This window comes from Lycium barbarum, chromosome 10, assembly GCF_019175385.1.
Source record: "Lycium barbarum isolate Lr01 chromosome 10, ASM1917538v2, whole genome shotgun sequence".
In the NCBI taxonomy this organism is placed as follows: Eukaryota; Viridiplantae; Streptophyta; class Magnoliopsida; order Solanales; family Solanaceae; genus Lycium; species Lycium barbarum.
In genome coordinates this window covers 38,962,646-38,981,505 of record NC_083346.1, presented here as the reverse complement: position 1 = coordinate 38,981,505, position 18,860 = coordinate 38,962,646, and the positions used below count along the sequence as shown (strand labels likewise).

General features: G+C 38.6%; 1 protein-coding gene and 2 long non-coding RNA genes across 3 annotated transcripts; all 3 read left to right on the top strand.

Annotated features, from left to right (window-relative positions):
* Nucleotides 1-1,648: 1,648 nt before the first annotated feature.
* LOC132616089 (uncharacterized) lies at nt 1,649-5,494 on the top strand. The gene is made up of 3 exons (XR_009572987.1): nt 1,649-2,231; nt 4,137-4,225; nt 4,914-5,494. It is a non-coding gene; the product is annotated as an uncharacterized LOC132616089 (long non-coding RNA).
* Nucleotides 5,495-6,352: 858 nt separating this feature from the next.
* Nucleotides 6,353-9,338, top strand: LOC132616028 (uncharacterized). The gene is made up of 3 exons (XR_009572941.1): nt 6,353-7,072; nt 7,979-8,046; nt 8,976-9,338. It is a non-coding gene; the product is annotated as an uncharacterized LOC132616028 (long non-coding RNA).
* Nucleotides 9,339-9,711: 373 nt separating this feature from the next.
* LOC132612951 (protein FAR-RED ELONGATED HYPOCOTYL 3-like) lies at nt 9,712-12,014 on the top strand. Its single transcript, XM_060327019.1, has 2 exons — nt 9,712-10,542; nt 12,009-12,014. The coding sequence occupies exons 1-2, from the start codon at nt 9,712-9,714 to the stop codon at nt 12,012-12,014; spliced, it is 837 nt and encodes a 278-aa protein (XP_060183002.1).
* Nucleotides 12,015-18,860: the final 6,846 nt, after the last annotated feature.

Here is an 18,860-nt window from a genome sequence, read left to right as displayed (position 1 = left end):
ACAAACCTAAAGAAACTTACACTTCATTAACATACATTTAAATATATATATATATATATATATATGTCCACAAAACATAAAATCCTAACTTCATAAGTACCGAACTACCATCATCAGTTCTAATTTCATGTGTACCCATTCCAAATTTCCCCATCGTCAATTTGGCCAGTGTGCTGGAATAACCTCTGCCTTACAAATCGTAATTCTTTTCGCAGATCATCATTTTCTCTACTTAGAGCACCGTAAAGAGCCCTCAGAAAATTTATGTCTCTTTTGATATCAACAATTTCATGAGTAATTTGCAAATTTGCAATATTAGGATGGATTTCGTTATGAAGATGGGCATGTTCATGTGCTTGCCCGTGGCCGCCATTAACATGTACAATATGTTGATTTTGGTTCATTTTGTATGTATTTATATCTGGTTTTCAGAAGTAAAGTGTTTTTTTTTCCTTCTTCCAAAAGTTGTGTTGGTTTTTATAGAAGTATAAATTAGTCCATTTTAAATTGGAATAACTGTTGCATGGATTTGATTTAAATTGGATAAAGACAGAGGAGGTTTTTCAGTTTCATGAAAATAACTGTTGCAATTTCATTGGAATAACTGCTGCAGAAACAGTTACTCCATTTTTGAAGAATGCTGGTAGCGGCAGAACTTCTGTTTACAAAATGGTAGAGTATGCCGTTTCAAGCATACTTCATGATTTTACATACAAAGTCTGCTGGGAAGGGCAGAACTTAAATTTTCAAAACTAACAACTTAAATACATTTCATTTTGGTTTTTTCTCAAGTGAATCTCTCTTTATGCAGGAAGTTTAACAAAAAAATGACACCAAGATGCATCTACGTAGCCTTCAACGGCAAATGGGACGCCACCTACAATTATGTTAATCATGAAACCAAACTAATACTTGTCAATGATGGTGTAAATTTTCAACAATTCACTCAACAGATATTTGCGGGGCATACACAAGATACTCAGCAAAAAGAGGCCAACATATGGTTTGACACCAGTGAGAAAACATCCAAAGGGATGCGTGTAACAAACGACATTGATCTTCACACTTGCTTGTAGGTGCTCAACAACAATGACAACTTCAGAAATTCCCGTTTCATATTAGAGTTCAATTCAGCTGATGCGGAGAACAACCCATTACAAGAACATCATAATGACTCTATCCTAATGAAAGAAGGACAAACCATAGAGGAAATTGACAGACAACTCTGCATTGCTTATGAAGAAGACATGTCTGAAGTTGGATTGGATGACGAACAACACAACCCTATTGGACATAACCTTGGGATTCCACATGAGCAGAGCGAGATAGTAACTCCTAACCAGACACCTCAGCAGCTACAATGGCAACCGCCAAACATTGAGCAAGTTGTAAACAATGACCTTTCTCAGCATCCAACTTCAATGAATGTTGTATCACTTACTCCGAGCATGACAGTTGAAGAGACACAAACACAGCCATGCAACAAAATAAAGACACTAAAGAGGAAGAGGATACAAAATGATACACAAATTTTGACACCTAGTGCATCGGTTGATCAAATAGAAGTTGGCATTTTATTCAAAGACAAAGATACCGTGAAAAAGTGCATGAATAACATTGCAATTACTCGTCATCAACAATACTGTTACGTCCCGTATTTTTATACATTGGGACAACCCGGATTAACTATGATAAATTAAGGCCAAGACTATTCCGGGATTTGAAGTCGGGACTTTTGACCTTTGATTTTATTTTGAGACATAAGTTGTGTATGAAATTGTTAGCTTGAACACTTAGGAAAAATTGGGACCATAATTCATAAATTTGGAAATTAAAACTCTTGCATAAAAAAAAAAAAAAGGGAAGATGTGTGGATTGAAGTGGTCCCCACACATTGTTGTGGCCAATTTTAATTGGTCCAACACATGTGTGGGCCCAAAGACAATAAGAGATATTTTAAGGGGACTTAAAAGATGACCACTTAGTCATCTTTCTCTCATTTCACATTCCCACACTTAGAAAATAAAGCAAGAAGTTGAGGAACCAAAACCATGGCTCACGGCCAAGACCATGGAAAACCAAATCCAAATCAAGCCCCTCTAAAAATATTTCTTGGGTACAAATCAACTAATTAGAGGTCCCTAAGTAACTTGGAAGCATTGTTGGAGTGATCAAGTCTTTCATTTAAGAGATTTGCAAACCCTAGCCTATTGGTGGATTGAAGAAGAAAGGTGAGATCTAATCTTGTTTTTGAGTTATAAATGTTGTATGCATATTATAGTATGTCAATATGGATGAAAAATCATGAAATGTAGTATGTTGGAAGTTGGGTCGTGTATGGTGTGTGAAGTTGTGTAAATGGGTGTTGTGACTAAGTGAAGAATTAACTCTATTTAGTATGTTGATTGTTGTAGGGTGAAGAAATGAATGAGAACTATCGATGTATGTATATAGGTGGGTATGTAGCCGTGTATATGGCCTCCAATTTGTAGCAAAGAATGAATTAATATCGCTTAGCGTCGAAATGGTTGTTGTGATGACTTTTGTGTTGGAAATGAGCAATTAATAACTCAAGATTGATGTTGAGAATTTGTGGGCTGTTTTGAGGTTAGTTGTGCGTTTGACGTAAGTTGTATATTTTATGAAAATCATATCGTTCTATTGTGGATTGTGATACAAAACATGACTTGAAAATGAGGAAAGTGAAAAAAAAAAAAAAGGGGGTTGCTCGGCTAAGGGGACTGTTTTCGGGCAACATAGAGAAAAATTCTTGGCTTGTTGGAAAAATTATGTGAATTGTTTAGAATGTTCTTGAATGTTGTTAGTATGGATTTGGGTTAATAATCGAATGTACGAACGATATTGTGGCCTGAAAGTAAGCCGTTGAAACGAATATTTGGAAAGTTGTTGAAAGATGTAAAAGAGAGCTATTACTGTTGTTTTGCCTTTCGAATTGATTATTGATGTTGCTAGGTTGGTTATTGTGGTTGTTGTTGTTGATTTTGAGCGAGATAAATTCTCGGGATGGCCTATTTATAGGGGAAGTGCTGCCGAATTTTCTGTAGAATTTAATGATTAGTTGGAAAGAATGGCTCAAGTGCCCTTAACTAATGTTTGGTATTCGTTGGCGTATTTGTAGACCTTGGGGAGCCCGAGGCGTGGATTGGAAATTTACTTTAGATTGGATATTTTGGAAGGGCGTACGAGGTATGTAAAGTAATCCTCCTTCTTCGGCATGCCTTAGTTAAAATAGGCTATGATATAAGCCTCGAGGAAACTCTATTCTCACAATCCGAGCATGTTTATGAATCGCATTTGTTCTTTGGCATCCTTGCCTTGTCATGGCAAAACATTGATCCTTATGTACTTGGAATCCATAATTTGTAAAGATTACATGAAAGCTGATTTTTGTTTTAAAGTTCATTCTTTAGCGATTTCAAAACTTCAAACGCCCATAATTTCCTCAGAAAAGCTCGGATTGCTTTGAAAATTTCGTAGGAGTTTGTATGATATAAAATGAGTATGTTTTTCATAGGCGGGCTCAGTTCGGGTCTATACTCGTCCGTGGGTCCCGCGACGCCCTTTATGTAAATTCGACAACTTTGAATCAAAAAGTGATAATTATCATTCCGATTTCGAATATGACTATTTTACTTATCCTTCGGATTTATAATAATGATTTTATGCATATGATTCCTCACTACTCCGCTCGTGCCTACTATGATATCGTTCGCCGGTTCCCGGGCCGGTTCTATTGTCGTGCGCTTTTTGATACATTCCGGTGTTATGCTGTGTTTATGGTTCACCGTGCTCCTCGCTCGAGGGCCGGGTTCCACTTATGTTTGGCGTTATGCTGTGTTTGGCGTTATGCTGTGTTGTGATGTGTGACGGGGATTCGGAGATTTGAAACTTTCTGGTGTTATGCTGTGTTGTGGCGCCATCGACAGGCGGGCGACCACATTTTCCAGTGCCCTATGCATAATTTATACTTTGGAAATAAACATTTTGATATGTATTATTTTCTATATATCTGATTCGATTATTATTCAGATTTATTTCTGTACCTTCTGCTTTGCATACTCAGTACATATTTCGTACTGACCCCCTTCTCCGGGGGCTGCGTTTCATGCCCGCAGGTACAGACGCACAGCCTGGTGATCCACCTGTTTAGGACACCCTTTCTGCTATTCGGAGTGCTCCTCTCTTTCCGGAGCTTATACTTTTGGTATATATATTTATTAGTGCATTTGTATATATTCGTTCATGGGTACGGCGGGGCCCTGTCCCGTCATATGATTTTGTCGGTCTGTTTAGAGGTCTGTGGACATGTTTGTGGGTTGGGGTCTTTCTGTATAGATGTATGTACATGTCGTTTGGGCGATCCCATACGCCGAGGCGGCCGGTCCGCATATGTTGTTTGAGCGATCCTATACGCCGAGGCGGCCGGTCCGCATATGTTTATATATTGCTTGGTTAGCCCTGTGTGGCTTTTGTTGGTATTTTCTGCGTGCAGGGTATATTGGATAGTCCGTAAAACAAAGGAAACTCTGCCGAAATTTTCTGGAAATTACCTAAATTTGAAATAAAGTCTTGTCGGCTTCCGCCATATACTAGAATGAGTTGATAGAAATTGGAGATAATATTTGATAGATGGGTTCGGGTGCCCAGATCGGTCACTAGTCACGGCCTACGGGGTTGGGTCGTGACAGAAGTGGTATCAGAGCGGTTTGTCCTCGGAGTGTCCACAGATCGTGTCTAGTAGAGTCTTGTTTATCGGTGTGTTGTGCACCACATCTATAAACAGGAGGCTACAGGACATTTAGGATGTTGTCTTTTCTTCTGATCTTAGATCGTGCGATAGAACCGTGCTATTAGGATGATTCTGTTTTGATCTGTTGTTGTTTTTCTTTCAGTGATGCCTCCGAAAAAGGCGACGGCCGCCCAGAAGAAAAAGGGCGTAGTAGGAGAGACCAGCCGGGCTCAGAAGGGTACTCGGACCCTTGCTCAGATGATGCGTGATATTACGTCCCGGCCAGCCGACTCTGCTACGTCTTCATCGTCAGAGGAGTCTGGAGCAGCTTCACCATTAGCTCCAGGGGCTTCAGCTCCCGCGCCTCCAGCTCCTCAGCCAGGGGCGGAGGACAGGACACTGAGAGAGGCTGTGCAGTTATTGACCACTCTGGTAGCGGGACAGGCTCGCAGACGCGGGCGGAGAGATGATGATGATGACGATAGGCGTGACAGCCTGAGGGTTCGAGAGTTTCTATTATGTGGCCCTCCAGAGTTTTACGGGTCTAAGCCCGACGAGGACCCCCATGACTTTATTCGGGGGATGCGGCGCTCACTAGATTTGGTCAGGGCTTCAGAGACTGAGTCTGTTGAGTTGGCTTCGCATAGACTACGGGATGTCGCTGCTCACTGGTATGAGTCCTGGGAGCTATCTAGGGGTGAGGGTGCTTCCCCAGCTACTTGGGACGAGTTCGTGGCTGCTTTTACCCGCCACTTTTTACCCCCAGAGTTACGGCGGGCGCGGGTTGACCGATTTTTACATCTGCAGCAGAGGGGTCGGAGTGTTCGTGAGTATAATATGGAGTTTGATTCTCTGGCCCGGTACGCACCTACCATAGTAGCAGATATGGCCGATCGGATGCACAGATACGTGATGGGGTTAGACCGCTACTTGATTGATGGCTGTATGGCGGTGGCATTGCAGACAGACATGGATATTGCCCGACTACAGGCTTATGCTCTGGGTATGGAGGACCGACATAGAGCTGATTATTCCAGCAGAGATCGGGACAGGAGGCCGCCCAAGAGGGCCAGGTCCGCTGGGTATTCTGGGGAGCCTCAAGGCGGGCAGCCTACACAGTATGTTAGACAGTCTTCTCATCCAGCGCAGAGTGCGCCCCCGCAGCCTACCGGAGAGGGATTTGATAGTGCCAGATACTCAGGAGCAGGCCAGAGCTCCAGGGCTCCAGGTTCACAGGTGAGCCGAGGTTCCAGCCAGGCGAGGCCACCTATGCCTCGGTGTTCGTATTGTGGGAGATCTCATCCAGGAGAGTGCTACCGAGCTACGGGAGCCTGTTTTTCTTGCGGCCGTCAGGGCCATATGATGCGTGATTGTCCAATGGCAAGTGGTTCTGGTAGTACAGTTCAGCCGACGGGATCAGCTGCGGGTTCATCTTCTACTCCCTCAGCCATGCGCCCTGCGGGACGAGGTATGCCGGTACAGGCGGGTCGCGGTCGAGGCCGTGGCGGTGCTTCAGGTTCTAGCGGTCCCTCGAACCGCATATATGCGTTGGCCAGCCGACAGGACCAGGAGGCGCCACCAGGTGTGGTTACAGGTGATTTGAATTTTTAAATTCGTTACATTGTTTGGTAAGAAATTGATATATGCTATTCAAAAAGAAACTCCCCCGAATTTGAGTAAGATCCGTAGCATTAAATCCAACATTCGAGGACGAATGTTCTTAAGGGGGGGAGGATGTTACGTCCCGTATTTTTATACATTGGGACAACCCGGATTAACTATGATAAATTAAGGCCAAGACTATTCCGGGATTTGAAGTCGGGACTTTTGACCTTTGATTTTATTTTGAGACATAAGTTGTGTATGAAATTGTTAGCTTGAACACTTAGGAAAAATTGGGACCATAATTCATAAATTTGGAAATTAAAACTCTTGCATAAAAAAAAAAAAAGGGAAGATGTGTGGATTGAAGTGGTCCCCACACATTGTTGTGGCCAATTTTAATTGGTCCAACACATGTGTGGGCCCAAAGACAATAAGAGATATTTTAAGGGGACTTAAAAGATGACCACTTAGTCATCTTTCTCTCATTTCACATTCCCACACTTAGAAAATAAAGCAAGAAGTTGAGGAACCAAAACCATGGCTCACGGCCAAGACCATGGAAAACCAAATCCAAATCAAGCCCCTCTAAAAATATTTCTTGGGTACAAATCAACTAATTAGAGGTCCCTAAGTAACTTGGAAGCATTGTTGGAGTGATCAAGTCTTTCATTTAAGAGATTTGCAAACCCTAGCCTATTGGTGGATTGAAGAAGAAAGGTGAGATCTAATCTTGTTTTTGAGTTATAAATGTTGTATGCATATTATAGTATGTCAATATGGATGAAAAATCATGAAATGTAGTATGTTGGAAGTTGGGTCGTGTATGGTGTGTGAAGTTGTGTAAATGGGTGTTGTGACTAAGTGAAGAATTAACTCTATTTAGTATGTTGATTGTTGTAGGGTGAAGAAATGAATGAGAACTATCGATGTATGTATATAGGTGGGTATGTAGCCGTGTATATGGCCTCCAATTTGTAGCAAAGAATGAATTAATATCGCTTAGCGTCGAAATGGTTGTTGTGATGACTTTTGTGTTGGAAATGAGCAATTAATAACTCAAGATTGATGTTGAGAATTTGTGGGCTGTTTTGAGGTTAGTTGTGCGTTTGACGTAAGTTGTATATTTTATGAAAATCATATCGTTCTATTGTGGATTGTGATACAAAACATGACTTGAAAATGAGGAAAGTGAAAAAAAAAAAAGGGGGTTGCTCGGCTAAGGGGACTGTTTTCGGGCAACATAGAGAAAAATTCTTGGCTTGTTGGAAAAATTATGTGAATTGTTTAGAATGTTCTTGAATGTTGTTAGTATGGATTTGGGTTAATAATCGAATGTACGAACGATATTGTGGCCTGAAAGTAAGCCGTTGAAACGAATATTTGGAAAGTTGTTGAAAGATGTAAAAGAGAGCTATTACTGTTGTTTTGCCTTTCGAATTGATTATTGATGTTGCTAGGTTGGTTATTGTGGTTGTTGTTGTTGATTTTGAGCGAGATAAATTCTCGGGATGGCCTATTTATAGGGGAAGTGCTGCCGAATTTTCTGTAGAATTTAATGATTAGTTGGAAAGAATGGCTCAAGTGCCCTTAACTAATGTTTGGTATTCGTTGGCGTATTTGTAGACCTTGGGGAGCCCGAGGCGTGGATTGGAAATTTACTTTAGATTGGCTATTTTGGAAGGGCGTACGAGGTATGTAAAGTAATCCTCCTTCTTCGGCATGCCTTAGTTAAAATAGGCTATGATATAAGCCTCGAGGAAACTCTATTCTCACAATCCGAGCATGTTTATGAATCGCATTTGTTCTTTGGCATCCTTGCCTTGTCATGGCAAAACATTGATCCTTATGTACTTGGAATCCATAATTTGTAAAGATTACATGAAAGCTGATTTTTGTTTTAAAGTTCATTCTTTAGCGATTTCAAAACTTCAAACGCCCATAATTTCCTCAGAAAAGCTCGGATTGCTTTGAAATTTTCGTAGGAGTTTGTATGATATAAAATGAGTATGTTTTTCATAGGCGGGCTCAGTTCGGGTCTATACTCGTCCGTGGGTCCCGCGACGCCCTTTATGTAAATTCGACAACTTTGAATCAAAAAGTGATAATTATCATTCCGATTTCGAATATGACTATTTTACTTATCCTTCGGATTTATAATAATGATTTTATGCATATGATTCCTCACTACTCCGCTCGTGCCTACTATGATATCGTTCGCCGGTTCCCGGGCCGGTTCTATTGTCGTGCGCTTTTTGATACATTCCGGTGTTATGCTGTGTTTATGGTTCACCGTGCTCCTCGCTCGAGGGCCGGGTTCCACTTATGTTTGGCGTTATGCTGTGTTTGGCGTTATGCTGTGTTGTGATGTGTGACGGGGATTCGGAGATTTGAAACTTTCTGGTGTTATGCTGTGTTGTGGCGCCATCGACAGGCGGGCGACCACATTTTCCAGTGCCCTATGCATAATTTATACTTTGGAAATAAACATTTTGATATGTATTATTTTCTATATATCTGATTCGATTATTATTCAGATTTATTTCTGTACCTTCTGCTTTGCATACTCAGTACATATTTCGTACTGACCCCCTTCTCCGGGGGCTGCGTTTCATGCCCGCAGGTACAGACGCACAGCCTGGTGATCCACCTGTTTAGGACACCCTTTCTGCTATTCGGAGTGCTCCTCTCTTTCCGGAGCTTATACTTTTGGTATATATATTTATTAGTGCATTTGTATATATTCGTTCATGGGTACGGCGGGGCCCTGTCCCGTCATATGATTTTGTCGGTCTGTTTAGAGGTCTGTGGACATGTTTGTGGGTTGGGGTCTTTCTGTATAGATGTATGTACATGTCGTTTGGGCGATCCCATACGCCGAGGCGGCCGGTCCGCATATGTTGTTTGGGCGATCCTATACGCCGAGGCGGCCGGTCCGCATATGTTTATATATTGCTTGGTTAGCCCTGTGTGGCTTTTGTTGGTATTTTCTGCGTGCAGGGTATATTGGATAGTCCGTAAAACAAAGGAAACTCTGCCGAAATTTTCTGGAAATTACCTAAATTTGAAATAAAGTCTTGTCGGCTTCCGCCATATACTAGAATGAGTTGATAGAAATTGGAGATAATATTTGATAGATGGGTTCGGGTGCCCAGATCGGTCACTAGTCACGGCCTACGGGGTTGGGTCGTGACAAATACAAGGTAGAAAAGTCATGCACGCAACGGTATTACATCAGATGTGTTGATCCAACCTGCATTTGGCGTTTCCACAGTTCAAGGTTCAGAGGATCAGAACTTTTCAAAGTAGTTAACTTTGAAAAGAGACATAGTTGTTCAATAAATTTCATCACCTCTGACATGAGAAATGCAACTTCAAAAGTCATAGCGGAATACATTACAGACCTAGTACACCATACACTACAAGAGATAACACCCAAATTTGTCATTGAAGAAATGAGAAGCAGATATGGCTTGCACATTGGTTACCACAAAGCATGGCGTTCCCTCCAACACGCTTATAATGTCATAAGAGGAAGCCCAGAAAATAACTACACACTTCTACCGCAATATCTTCATATGATGAAATTAAGAAATCCTGGAACAGTTGCTAACATCAAATGGACCGCTGACAATAAGTTTAAGTATGCTTTTTTCGCTTATGGAGCATCAATTGAGGGTTGGAAACACTGCAGACCAGTAATGATGGTGGATGCAACCTTCTTGAAATCAAAATACCGCGGTGTGCTCATGATAGCAGTAGCAAAAGATGGAAAAAACAGTATATTTCCTCTTGCATTTGGTATTGCAGACTCTGAGAATAATGAATCCTACAGGTGGTTCTTCAGACACGTGAAAAAGGTGTTTGGCACGCGCAAAGACCTATCAATTATTTCCGATCGCCACGCATCAATTGCAACTGTAATCAAAGAACTGTATCCAGATACCCAACATGGAATATGCATCTACCACATGGAGAAGAACTTGCAGAAATATTTCCCATCCGAAGCGATCCTATCACTGTTCTACAATGCAGCAACTACCTACAAACAGGCAGAGTTTCGTACCTATATGTCACAGATACAACAAATCGACCCAAAAGCTGCAGAATACATAGAAGAAGAACCACCGAAAAGATGGGCACGTTCATTCCACACCAACAGGCGTTACAACATGCTCACAACAAACAATGTAGAGACAATGAATTCTGTATTGAGAAAAGCAAGGGAGTTGCCAATAATGGCATGTATTGATTACATCTAGAACAAGCTGCAAAATTGGTTTTACCAGAGAAAATTGGATGCAACAGGACCGTCCCATGACCTGACATGTTGGGCTGAAAAGATTCTGCTTGAAAAGATAAGTAGAGGCTTCACAATGAAAGTAAGTACATTTTACCAACACACACTTCAATATTAGTTTGGTGAGCAATGCATAGTATAATTTTAACCAAACACAAAAGTTATGCTGGATAAAGGAAGAACTATGACCCTATTTTTATACTTCGTTCTGCCGGAAGGGGCAGACTCTTATTTTAACTAGCATGGAATTATGCCGGTAAGGGCATAACTATGACACGTTTTTATGCTCACAATGAAAGTAAGTAGATTTTACCAACACACACTTCAATCTTAGTTTTATAAGCAATGTATAGTTTAAAATTAACTAAACACAAAAGTTATGCTGGACAAAGGAACAACTATGACCCTATTTTATACTTAGTTCTGCCGGAAGGGGCAGAATCTTATTTTCACTGTACAGGAAGTATGCCGGAAAGGGCATAGCTCTCACATAATCTCAAAATTGCCACAAAAAATATCACTCATTTATATTGTCAATTTCCACAGGTAGAAAACATAACTCCCGTCAAATTTGTTGTGAAAGATGAAGGATATCAATACAATGTAGACCTGAAGAATATGACTTGTGAGTGCTTGGAGTTCCAAACTGACGAGTTACCGTGCACACATGCCATGACAGTTATAGACAAAAGAAGTTTGCCAAAATCTACATACTGTGCGGACTGGTTCAAGAAACAAGCCTGCCAAGAGACATACAAAGGTGAAATACTATCAGTTGGAAATCAAGACTCATGGATTATTCCACAAAACATTATGGATATTAAAATAACGCCGCCTGATGTTAAAATAAGACCTGGAAGAAAACAAACAAAAAGATATCGCCCAAGAAGAGAATTGACAAAGTACACATACAGATGTGGTAGATGCAAGTTCTTTGGACACACTAGGGCAACCTGTAACCACAGTCCAGCTCTCAATCCATATTCAAGAAGATACAGGAAGAGGAAATTGTCATCCTAACATCACACTCTTATACATGGTTTATATGAATTTATTTTATGATTCTTGACGCATAATGCACACTCTGCCTGAAAGAAATGACAAAACTTTGGTATTACTAAGACTGAGACTTCAAGCATCTTATCACACATTTATTCTTCTGTCCATTCTTTCTTTTATTATTTTCTTTTACTAAGTTGTTATCTTCTTGTTGCTGATAATAAAAAACTATATAATAGCAAGAGATAAATGTCCCTACATGAAAACTACAATTCTCTACCATAAAACATTGAGGAAAAAGAAAAAAAATCATCAACTTTAATTATCCAGTTTTATAATTTATGCCTCCTGTGGCAGGTATAACAGTTTTTGCCGGGAAAATAAAATTGGTATCTCAAAGACTACATCCTGGTAAGTTTAATAGATGTATGCCTTGGGACATAACAATATTGTTTCTCTCTGTTGTTTTCATGTTTTACATTTATGCCGGAACCGGCAGGTCTTCCGCTTACAAAATAAATAAGTATGCCGTTAGGGGCATACTTATGTGCTTTGTTGTTTATAAAATGTTTTAAAATGCTGGAAAATTGGATAAAACATTCAGCACAATACAATTAACACTAAGTAAAACATTTCATTCATTCATACAAATATTGGAGAGGAAAAAAAAGGAAAAAAAAAAACAACAACATAGACTAAAAATAAAAATTCATTCATACTAAAACAACAATTATGGCGTCTCAACTAATCCCAATAAAATGCGTTCTGACTGTTCAAAAAAGTTAAAAGGTTTTGTCTTTGTTGCTGGTTGTAGCAAGTTCTCTGAACTTAATTTCTGCCGGAAAGGGTGGAACTTCTGTTCATAAAATGAGAAACTATGCCGACCCCGGCAAACTCCTATTAAATAACCACCATAAATTTGGTTTTCAACAAAATAACAGCTTTCTGTCACAAATAATCCTCAATAAATGCATTTTGGCTGGTCAATAACTTCAAAGGGTTTGTCTTTGTTGCTGGTTATGACAAGTTTTCTGAACTTAAATTCTTGGGCAGAACTTCTATTTACATAATGAGAAACTATCTCGACCCTAGCAAACTTCTATTACATAACAACCATGAAGTTGTGATGGAAAGGGTATAACTTGGATTTTCAATAAAATAACAGCTTTTATGAACAGAGAAGTTGAGATTAAAAATGAACACCATCAAATTACAAAGGGGCTTAAAGTTGAAATTTATAACACAAACAAACTGTACAATCTTATAACATTTACAAAAAACACAAGGGCGCACGAAAAAAAATAAAATTATATAGTGCAAAAATAACTAAGACAAACTATTTTTTTGCTTTCTTCACAGATCTTGCTCTTTTTCATGTCATACTCACACTCCATATCGTTATGCTCATGATAATCACTTCCAGCTGTATCTGGTGGCGTGTCATAACCCTTTTTCAGCTTATCTTTCCCATGACAAACCAAATTGATTGACCACTCTTTCATGTAGTCCATCAAACCAGAACCATCCCAATCAGCAGGATTTTGACCGCTAATCAGCATATCAGCAAACTTGATCAAAAAACGACCACAATTATAGTCTTTGAAAGTCATAAAAGAGAGATGTTTTAGAACAATAGAAAAGCAAAAACAATAAAAAAAAATAAAAATCAACAAAAAACAACGGAAAAAGCTAAAAAATATAAGAATGAAACGTACGATCCTTGCTTTGGACAGGCAGCCCAGGTATATGTCAGATTACTGAAGTTATTGTATGATGGCCTGAATAATTGAAAATCATTGACCATCAACAACTTAGGGATCATACCACAGTAGGCCTAGACAATGCGAACCAAATGATTATCATTATGATTGAGTGAGTTATAAACTACCAATTTACGCTCATCAATCATGAAAACAACAAGTACATAGTGAGAAATTGCTTTAGAATCATCATATCCTGGGCGAATAAGAATTAATACCCTGTCGACATTCTCCCATGATATACCACATTTTCCTCTTCGCCCATACACAATATTACTCAGCAAAAATGCATAATCACTGCCGCCAGCAAACCAGTGGTAATTAACCGGGTCTTCGTAGTATCTATTGATGTCAAATTGCACAAGCTGATCAAACATCATATCTACGGTTGTGTACTTAACAACATTGGCAGCTGGAGGATGATACATCATTTTCTTCCTCAAATAATATAGCATCACATCAATATGCTGTGTTAAGGAAAAAAAAATAGTGATTCAGCGATAAACAAAAAAAAAAAAGGAAGCAAGAAGCAATAACTAATAGAAAAATAAGAAAAGAAAAAGTAAAAGACAATCACGAACATCATCATTAAGCGCATAGACATCATGGTACAGCTCCAAAAAAAAACATCCTATATTTTGGCTTAAAATCACCCAACTGATAAATTTCACTGAGTTGGTTCAACTTTGCAGGATACATTACCTCGTCTTCAGCCCTGATTAAAGAAAAGGGAACAAAAATTACAAAAATACAGGCAGAAGTTTGGTTCACAGAAAGGGAAATTTATGAACAAGTTTTGAATAATATGCCGGAAGGGGCAAACCTTATGCTTGAAAAAGGAAAAAGTATGCCGGAAGGGGCAAAAATACAGAGATTGTACTTAAAAGACTGAAAAATAAAAAAACATAAACCCAAAATAAGGAAGAAAAATGCAAGAAAGCACACACATAACTAACAACTTACCTAGTAGGTCGAAAGTTACTTGGTGGAAGATTTCGAGGATTGATAAATTTTTTCCAAAAGTTCACAGCAACTTTGCTTTTGATGTAATGGAATGGGCACATCCTTCTGTACTCTTCATTCCAGTCACTTTCGTCCTTCCGTGACCCAAAAGGAAGATCATTACGTGCAGAATATAGCATCCATCCGGGCGCCGGGGCATCACCCACTGCTTTCCTTTTTCTCTGGCACCTTGTCTTCAAGGAAGATAGCACTTCCGCCACTTCAACAATAGGTTCTTCTTCAGCAAGAGGATGGGTTTGAATAACAGTACTCTCTTTGACAGCGGAAGAAGCGACATTTGCAATATCTTCAAAGGACACATATCGAAAATTGTCCTCCATTCCTTGAGAGTTATGACCCTTTCCATCAACAACAGCAGATTCCCTTGGTGTGGTGACTACCGCGTCTGCATTGGCAGGTTCGGTCCTCAATGGCTCAACCGTTTTAATAGGCTCGGGCATAACACCAATATGAGGAACAACAGCGCGTTCATCACCCTCTTTAGAAACTTGAGCTTCAGGTGTTTCACATCTTATAGGCTCAAGATTTTCAACTGTTGTTTGCTTAAGATTTTGAGGCATATCTCCTTTTGGTGGAGATACGTTAGATTCTTCATGATTGGCGTCACGAAGCTGTTCACCGCCCAATTGTTCCTCCACAACAACCTACATAAAGTAACAAATTAAGAAATACAACATCCATTATCGAAGCAAAAATATTAAAATAAAAAATTAACAAATTCTGCAAGTGGTAAAAGATTGAAAATTATGTCAAAACAGGCAGAAGTTAGGTTCACAAAAAGAAAAATTTATCAACAAGTTTTGAAAAATATGCCGGAAGGGGCAAACCTTATGCTTGAAAAAGGGAAAAGTATGCCGGAAGGGGCAAGATTTAAGTTTCAAAAAGTAAAGTTATGCCGGAGTGGGCAGAAAATAACTTTCTAAAAGATATGAGTATGCCGAAGGAGGCATAACATGAGTTTGCAAAATAAAATGTGAAAGTATGCCGGAAGGGGCAAGAGCTAAGTTTCAAAAAGTAAAATTATGCCGGTGTAGGCAGAAATATAACTTTGCAAAAAAGGTAGTATGCTAGAGTAGGCAGAACATGAGTTTGAAATAAAAGGGGGGATTATGCCAGGAGGGGCAAAAGTATCATTTGCATAAGCAAAACAAAAAAAGAGCACACAAAGTGTTAACTGCCAGAAAAGTGTGCCAGGCAACTTAGGTTTAGAAAACAACAAAGTATAAATGTAAAATTACCGAAGGCAATTCAGCCTCAACGTTTTCATTTGCATTTAGAGATTGAACTTGTTCAACATCTGTCTCCATAGGACATGTCACATTTGCTTGGCCTTCTCCAAAAACATGTTCAAATGCATTGTCCCTATCAGTTGCCACATTTGTAGATTGAGGACCATCCAGAAGCCATAGATTAGGGGAAGCTTCTACATCTTGTACTGTCTTGTGTAATTTTCTTCTCTCGTAAAACCGGATTTTACCTCCCAACTCTGTCTCATCAAAGGTTCTTTCACTAGAAACGGCTTGCACATCTTCCATCTGAATTTCTTGATTACTTTCAGCCTCAACATTAGACAAATCAACACCAAACGAGCTGCCCCCTCGTCTCCGATGGCAGTTTCAGCATCCCAAAATGCTTGTTCAATATCAGCAATATCTTCACCAACATGAGACTGCACCGATCTTCTTCGTTGGACAACGGAAGATTTCTCAACATTTTTACGAGACCTGGCTTGTTTAGTTTTCCTTTTAGCAGCAGCACTTTTACGAACAGATCTCATACTCTTGCGTCTACCCTTTTCAATATGACAAGGAGAATCAACATGCCGACGAACATTTTCAGCATCAAGAGCAGTTTGGGATTCAAAATTTAATCCTACTTTTTGCAGAGCAGAAATCAGCTGATCCATCCGGACCTTCTCCTGCTGTTGATTATTCAAAATCCTATCCAATTTAACATCACAAACATTTTCCAGGAACTGTGAAAATAAACAAATACAACAAAGTGTTAAACTCAAGAGAAAAAAAAAAGAACAAAACCTTTAGAGGAAAAACAGACATGAACGATGAGAAATACCTCAATGCGACGCTCTAGAGAAGAGCTTTCAGTAGATTTGCCAGCAATATTGGCATCTTCAGATTCATTTCCATCACCACTTGAATTGTCCGGAGATTCATCAACCACCCCTTTACCTCACTATTGAAATAAAATCCATACAACAATAAATAATAATTACATCAAAACAGAAAAAGAAAACCACATTAAAAGTTGACACGAAAAGTAAAGGGCAATAAACACCATTACCTTTCCTCTCGTGTACTCTTTGGATACAACCAATTTCTTGCCATCATTGAAATGTGGAGATTTATTACTGACATACGACAACATCAGAGGTTCACGACAATCGCCAATAATTTCAACATATTGTCTGCGATAGTCATTGAACCTAGACCAAACCCAAACGCTAAAGCCATAAACAAAACCAATAACACCATAATCAATGGTATGTCTGTTTATCCCTTGCTTATATATTGATTTGAAACACCTCAGGAGTTCAGCAAAACACAAAGACCCCCAATTAAACTGCTCAAACAATTCACTGTCCTCTATGTGTACAATATGCTGCCACAATACCTTCTTATCAATTCTACCGCCCAATAAAACACGACCAAGAATGTATACCTCTGCTAGCATCACCGCATCAAGGTCATCTTCAAAATCTACATTTTCAGCACTCATCACATTCTTTAAATCCCTCATTTCCAAATTCCTTTTACCATCTTCAACACCAAAATATCTTCTTAAAAGACGACTGCCATTGGTTTTGTTATATTTAGCATAGAAAGATCTAGGAGGTTCAGTAATTGATAATCCAGTAACTCTCTTAAATGATTGGTCTGTAAATGTCACAAGTTTATCTTGTATATTAAAATGCATTTCATTTGTTTCAGAACACTGAACTTCCGACAACAACATAAAATTCACCAAGATACCCGACATTTTTATATTATGTAATTCCATAAATTTCCCAAAAGGCCGATTCTTCAAAATTACCAACTGTTCTTTTGTAAGAAATTTCTCAACAAATTTAACAAACTTTTCATCCCCTCGCCATACAGCACTGATGCGTGTGTCTGTCCACTCTTCCGGAGGAATATAATAGTCAGCAACTTGTCCAAATTGACGTCTCATGATTTAGCACACTGACATGAACAAAACATAAAATACAATCAGGAAAAAAAGAGGAAAAAAACACATAGAAAACATTACCAAAAAATAAATTAACACAATGCATTACGAAAAAAGGTGAAAGAATAAAAAGAAAAAAAAAACAGAAAACCCTATTCAAATAAAATACAGACACAAACAATTGAAGGAAATAACTTATCCACAAGTAATAACATAGTAACTAATAACTTACAGATAAAATTGAAACCCCACTAAGAGAAATCAATCAAAAAATTGATAAAGATGATATAGGAAACGTGACAAAGCAACTGCCTTCTTTAGCTTTATAATGAACAAATGAAAAGAAAAAGTAAAATACAAGAAGAGCGGGCAAATATATATTGAACAATTTTTTTTTAAAACTGCACACGTGCTAACCACGTGACAAAACTTATGCCGAACGAGGCATAATGTAAGTGTGCTAAGAATAAAAGTTTGCCGTTGTGGGCATAACTGTGTGGCTTTATATAGAAGTTCAAATTAGTCGATTTTAAATTGAAATAACTATTGAAACGATTGGATTTCAATTGAATGAGGATACAGGGAGTTTTTCAATTTTTGTTTTTTTAAAAAAACACAAAACAGTTAGTGAAATTTGAATTGAAGTAACTGTTGTAATTATTGACAAAAATACAAAGAGTTTTTCAATTTTTTTTTTTAAACAAAAGAATTAATACATTTTCAATTGGAAGTAACTGTAGCACTACCTCTTACAGATATTTGGAATAAGAGTCACTTTTTCATTATATTTTTTATTTCTAGAAAAAAAAAGTGTTACTACCAATTTAGAAGTATGCCGGAAGGGGCATAACTTCTGTTCACAACGGGCAAAAGTATGCCGGAGGCGGCAAGCTCACTTGGCTTGACTTTTACATATTAAGCTCTTTGGATTTCAGTTGGATCAGGATACAACAGATTTTGCATTTTTTTTTTATAACCAAAACAGTTAGTGAAATTTGAATTGGAGTAACTGTTGGAACTATTGACAAAAATACAAAGAATTTTTTAGCTATATATATATATATATATTTAAAACAAAACAATTAATACATTAATTGGAAGTAACTGTAGCACTTATTCGAGATGTTTTGGAACAAGAGTCACTTTTTAATTATCTTTTTTATTTTTAGGAAAAAAGTTACTCCCATCTTAGAAGTATGCCGGAAGGGGCAGAACTTCTGTTTATAAATAGCAAAAGTAT